At 40.8% G+C, this 6,011-nt stretch overlaps 1 protein-coding gene across 1 annotated transcript in view; it reads right to left on the bottom strand.

Moving 5' to 3' along the window:
- The window catches only part of LOC143023150 (uncharacterized), a 48,652-nt gene that overhangs the window by 2,079 nt on the left and 40,562 nt on the right, over nt 1–6,011 (bottom strand). The window contains exons 7-9 of the mRNA XM_076181663.1: nt 2,753–2,908; nt 1,226–2,071; nt 695–850 (exon numbers count right to left, since the gene is read on the bottom strand). Coding sequence (XP_076037778.1) covers nt 695–850; nt 1,226–2,071; nt 2,753–2,908 — 1,158 coding nt within the window. The remainder of the gene's footprint in view (nt 1–694; nt 851–1,225; nt 2,072–2,752; nt 2,909–6,011) is intronic.

Here is a 6,011-nt window from a genome sequence, read left to right as displayed (position 1 = left end):
GGCGGTGGGCAGGGTGCAGGGATGACCCGTCATCCAGGAGGTGCTCAGATGAGAGGAAGGGTGGGAGGGGTGTGGAGTGTATTTAGGGATGAAATGGGTGGGAGTGTTTTTATGCCTTTCCCTTTTTGGCTACCTCCCTTGGAAGGGGGAAAAAGCCTTGGTATATGTATGTATGTATGTACAATGATATTGTGCCAACACATGACCTTCTTGTCCATAATAAGAACAAGATTGAAGGAGACCATAAGTGATGTAACAAGATGGGTTAGTGGGATCGAAGTCATGTTTGGGGGGGGGGGGGGGATGCTTGTGTGACAACACTACATTTGACTGTGTCCATGAGGACAGAAGTACTGGTAAACTACAATACATTACAACACCAACAAATACAGGATACCTGGAGGAGTTTCCCTCCAAAATAGGAGGTTACCACTATGGGCTGCAGATCACTTTCATGTCCCTGTACCCGTGTAAAATAACAGACAAGTTCACAGACTTCTCTTCCCCATGTGACTGGCTTGGGCCAGGTTAAGGGTTGTGACTAAATTTCTCATCTCAGAGTCTCAAGCAAGAATTCAGGGCAATAAAATTATGTATTTTTTCTGCATGGAAGAACAACACTTCCAATTCTGTCCCTTTGTTGGGGGGGGGGGGGGGTCTATAAAGTATAATTTTAATATAGTCTGCAACTTACCAGCCCCTTGTGTTTGCCTTGCACAACTTGAACCAGCCATGGATATGTCTTTGGAATTACAGTTTCCAACCATGTGGGGTTGATATCTCTCAACACTTTTCCTTCCTCTGTGACACATTCACAATTTTCTGCTGTAAGGACATTTAATACCACAACCTGCCAAAATGAGATAGAAACAATCATGAAGACTGATTAGTTCTTTGAAAATGTTATTTTTGGTTTTCTAGTTTAGTTTTACCATTTCATTTTACATCAGTCCCCCCCCTCTCCACTCAAACTAAATTATGAAGCAGAAGAGAACATCCCTTCAGGTTCCATCATCCGTTCAAAATATCCTTCCATTCATTCAAATCTTTTGCACTTTATTACTTCAAGACCTTCCACCTGCATCAAAGTTTCCCTGCCAGCCAACAATCTCATTACTGTTCTTCCTCACTTCATCTATTTCAGTTTTCCACACTTCCTTTGCAAGTTTTTGAATGGGTATAAGACAGATGTATTGCTAATTTTCTAACACCAGTCAAACCTTACCTTTTCCTTGTAATATCTCCCTCCTTTGTAATTCTTGTTGATAAACCGGACTCTTAAATTTTCACGTACCCAAGGAACAACTACTGGCTTATCTTCCAATCTGGATTTCTTTGACTTCTCTTCTTTAGTATACATCTCTTTATATTTCTCTGTATGTTTTGATTTCTGGTCCTTGGAGGAACTGTGCCCATTTCTGGAGCTGTACTTTGTTCCACTCTCCTGTTTCTCTTCATGTTTTCTTTTAGATTTAATTTCACTGTAATCATCTCTTCTCTTTGCAAATTCCCCATCCTTCCTGTCCCTATCATACCTCTCTTGTTTATCAGATGTATATATACCTTTTACTTTACTGTGATCACTATATGAGCTTTTTGAAAACTCCTTCTCTCTTTCACTATATGTAGTTTTTGAATACTCTCTATCTCTTTCCTTGTGTGAACTTTTTGTATATTCTTTATCTCTTTCACTATGTGAACATTTAGAATATTTTTTATCTCTGTCTGTATCATGCATCTTCACGTTTCTTTTTATATTATCACCAGTTACTTTATTTACACTGATTTTGTCTAAAGAGTCTTCCATCTTGATTGCTAATGATGAACAAGGTCTTTCTACTTCTATTTTATCATACTTCTTAGTTCTTTCTTTTGGCATTTCAACATAATCCTCCTTATATCTGCCTATTTCAGTTTTCACTTTTTCATCTTTAATCTTCTCACTCTTATAGGGCTCATCTTTAATGCGTAAGTTGTCTTCTTTTCTAGTTTTACTATCATCTTCACTGTTTTCATCACATGATGATGATGATGATGATACCTTTCTCTTCTTACTCTCCAAGTCTTTTCTCTGGATAGAAATAGAAAATACACTTATCAATTTGTGATTAAACTTTGCTATCCTAAATTAAAACATTAAAAACTATAGACACCTGTTCAAAGACCCAATGCCCTATTCTCAATAATATTAAAAACCAAAATAAGGGCTAAACTAACAATGTAACATTTGGAAGAGTCTTTGATTGTCTCTTCATGAAGGACACTTGAAAACAAGGGATTTGGCCAATGACATGTAAAGTCAAGGATCATATTAAAAGTTCATTGGTAAGAATTTTACTTTTATAATTATTATTTATTCCTATGTTTTGCATATTTTAATTATGTTTTTATTACTCAAACTATTTTTTTTTCACAAGTGTGGTATACACCTCTTTATAAAAGAATTTTTTATTGTATATTATGCATCCATTGAAAAATGTAACTCATTAGGTGTCCTGAGGTGCTCGCTTGACCAGTTTCTTTGCTTGAGCTCAAAAAGATAGAAATGTTAAGAACCCCTGCCCTATAAGGCCTCCCTCTTAATTTGTTGGCACATGTGGATGAATGGTCATCTTTGTCTCCCAACACAGCAGGTCTTCAGTTAGCACTGGTTTACCCCCAACTCTGTTATAGCATCATACTCTCACATCTAGATATTTATATATTTATAAAAAATTCCATCTACAGTGATCAAACCAAGTAAAATTTTTACCTTGTATTCATCATACATTTCCTTGTTAATGACCCGACCACTGTCTTTGAATTCTTCTTTAGAAACAACACGAACATTGAATTCCACCTCCCTCAGGATGTTGCTACTGTTTCTTGCTGGACGGATCAGAATGTGGTCTTCATCCACAGTTTGCACCTGAGGGATGAAACAAAATAAGGTGATGTAATCTCTTCTACTAGCTACTATGGGAAGGAATAAGAGGGAAAAGAGTGTGTGTGTGTGTATGATTAATACACACAAATTCAAAGCTAATTTTGGTAAGTGGGGACAGAGACAGGATCCCATGAGCACAATCAATCCCAAAAATCCCTTCATCCCTTATGTGGGGGTGGCCAAGTCAAAGCACAGCCCCACTTGATACAGAACTGGTTTATCCCCACCACTCCATTATATGGTGACCCTCTCACACTTCATCCACTCCAAATACATACATACATATACCAATGCTTTTTCCCCTTTACAAGGGAGGTAGCCAAAAAGGAAAAGGCATAAAATCAGTCCCACCCATTCCATCCCTGAATACACTCCACACCCCTCCACCTTCCCTCTCATCTTGGCACCTCCCGGATGACGGGTCATCCCTGCACCTTGACCACTGCCCTGGGTCAGAAGCAGTGTCACTAGACACAGCACATCCACAGCAAGGCCACTTCATTAAATCGGCGACCCCCCCTCTCTGTCCCCCCCATGCATAAAAGGAGAAGACGGGGAGAAATACCTTCGGGCTGCGTCAAAAATTTGTTCACACATACTACCTCACCCCCCATCCCCCCACCTATTCCACCTCATGCATCACATCATCCATATACAACCATTCTCCATTCACCCCTGTCTTCTGTCCTCTCCCGTCCTTCCTCAACAGACATTCCCCTCTTCCCCAAAGCCCCCTTCACCCCATCCATCCACCTCATCCTAGGATGTCCCTTCATGTTCACTCCCCCCACATCTGCCTTCCATACCTCTTTTACTAGTCTTTCTTCACTCATTCTTTCCATGTGTCCAAACCATCCTAATACTCTTTCATCAACCCTATCTCCCAACCCCCTTTCCACCCCTGTTCTCCTCCTCACCTCATTTCTCACTCTATCCAGCCTAGTAACCCCCATCATACTTCTCAGACACCTCATCTCAAACACATTTAAACTTGTCCTCTCATATGTTCCATGTTTCTGCCCCATACAGTGCTGTTGGCACAATCACTCCATATAGTCTCCTCTTAGCATCCATTCCCAAATGTCTATTCCTCATTACACTTTTTAATCCACCAAGGCATTTACTCGCTTCTCTCAATCTACATTCTACCTCCACCTTTTCCTGCCACATTTGCACCCAAGTATCTAAAACTATCCACTTCCTCCAGTCTCTCTCCAATAATGCTCACTTCCAGACTACTGCCACTTTCACCACTTGTACATCTCATCACCTTACTTTTACCCACATTTATCTTCAGCTTTCTTCTATCACATACTCTCCCAAACTCTGTCACCAATTTCCTCAATCCCTCCTCCGATCCTGCCACAAGCGCAGTGTCGTCCGCAAACAACAGCTGGCTCACCTCCCACTTTTCTCCATGTTCTTTAACCATCTCCAATCCCTGACCCACTACCCTTGCATTTACCTTTCACACCACCCCATCCATGTATAAATTGAACAGCCAGGGCAACATAACACATCCTTGACGAAGTCCCACCTTTACCTCGAACCACTCACTCTCTCCATTTCTAATCCTGACACAAGCTCTACTACTCTCATAAAAACTTTTGACAGCTCCTAGAAGCTTTCCTCCTATCCTGTATATCTGCATAACCTCCCACAGTGCCTTTCTGTTTACCCTGTCGTAAGCCTTTTCCAGGTCCATAGGCCCAAAAAACATCCTTCCCCTTTCCTATAGCTTTCTCACATATCTGTCTTACCACAAAGATCTGATCTACACAACCTCTACCCGTCCTAAATCCACAATGTTCCTCTCCTAATCCTCTCAATCAAGATCCTCCCATAAGCCTTCCTAACTACACTCAACAAGCTAATCCCTCTGAAACTACTACATTCACACTTGTTCCCTTTTCCCTTGTAAAGTGGAAATATACAGGCATTCCTCTAGTCCTCCGGCACTCTACCCTCTCTTCAGCAAACATTAAATAACCTCACCAGCCAATTCACCATCACTGTACCTCCTTTTTTTTAGACATTCTGCATGGCATCCATCCAGATCAGGTGCCTTACCTACTCTTATCATCTTAACAACTGCCTTCACTTCATCCTTCCTTATTTCTCCTCCATTTTCCTCACTCATCACGGTCATTTTCTTGGCATTTCCCACTGCAGCTATCTTTCCCTCCCTATCCTCCTTCACATTTAGCAACTCCCTAAAATATTCTGCCCATCTTCTCCTTACTGCCTTCTCTTCCATTATCATCTCTCCATCTGCACCTTTCACCTTTTCTTCTCTACTTGATTCACCTCCTCTTCCTCTCTTAATTTCTTTCCAAAACATCTTTTTATTATTTTCAAAATTTTCTGTCATACTCTTACCCCATTTCTCATCTGCTCTCCTCTTTGCCTCCTTTACCTTGTGCTTTACTTCTTTTCTTTTCTTTGTACCTCTCATACGACTCCCTCGTCCTATTTTGTAACCAATCTGTGAAAGCTCACTTCTCTTCTACAACCTTCTTTGTTTCCTCATCCCACCATTCACTACCCTTCCTTCTATTTCCTGTCCTTCTTGTTCCACACACCATCTTTGCACTCCAAATACTTTATGGAATAGATGAAAAAATAACTTTGGGCTACATCATTCTACAACCTCCCTTCATTTACTCCTATATTTTGTACTCTATCTTCCTTCCTTGGCAGACATTCCTTGTGCATCCAAAACCACCTCTTGTCCCATCTATCCATCTTATTCTTGATTGTCCCATCAAGTCCACTCCACCCACTTCTGCTAGTCTTTCTTAAGTCATTCTTGCAATATGCCCAAACCATCTCATCACTCTGATCTACCCTATTCTACAGCTATCTCAGTGAGACACACCACAACACCCTTCAAATCATACAAAACAAAGCCCTAAAAACAATTACAGGCTACACAAATACAACACCTACAGACCATTTACACCATGAAACAAAAGTCCTCAAAGTCAAGGACCACCTTGACATGAGAGGCACACAAACACTTGCCGCAGCCACCACAAACACATCACACCCGCTACACTACATAGCAGAACACCCACACACACCA

Source organism: Oratosquilla oratoria, unplaced genomic scaffold, assembly GCF_046742065.1.
Source record: "Oratosquilla oratoria isolate Oo_2021 unplaced genomic scaffold, ASM4674206v1 SCAFFOLD45, whole genome shotgun sequence".
Taxonomy (NCBI): Eukaryota; Metazoa; Arthropoda; class Malacostraca; order Stomatopoda; family Squillidae; genus Oratosquilla; species Oratosquilla oratoria.
The sequence above is the reverse complement of the archived record's forward strand: the minus strand, read 5'-3'. Positions and strand labels throughout refer to the sequence as shown.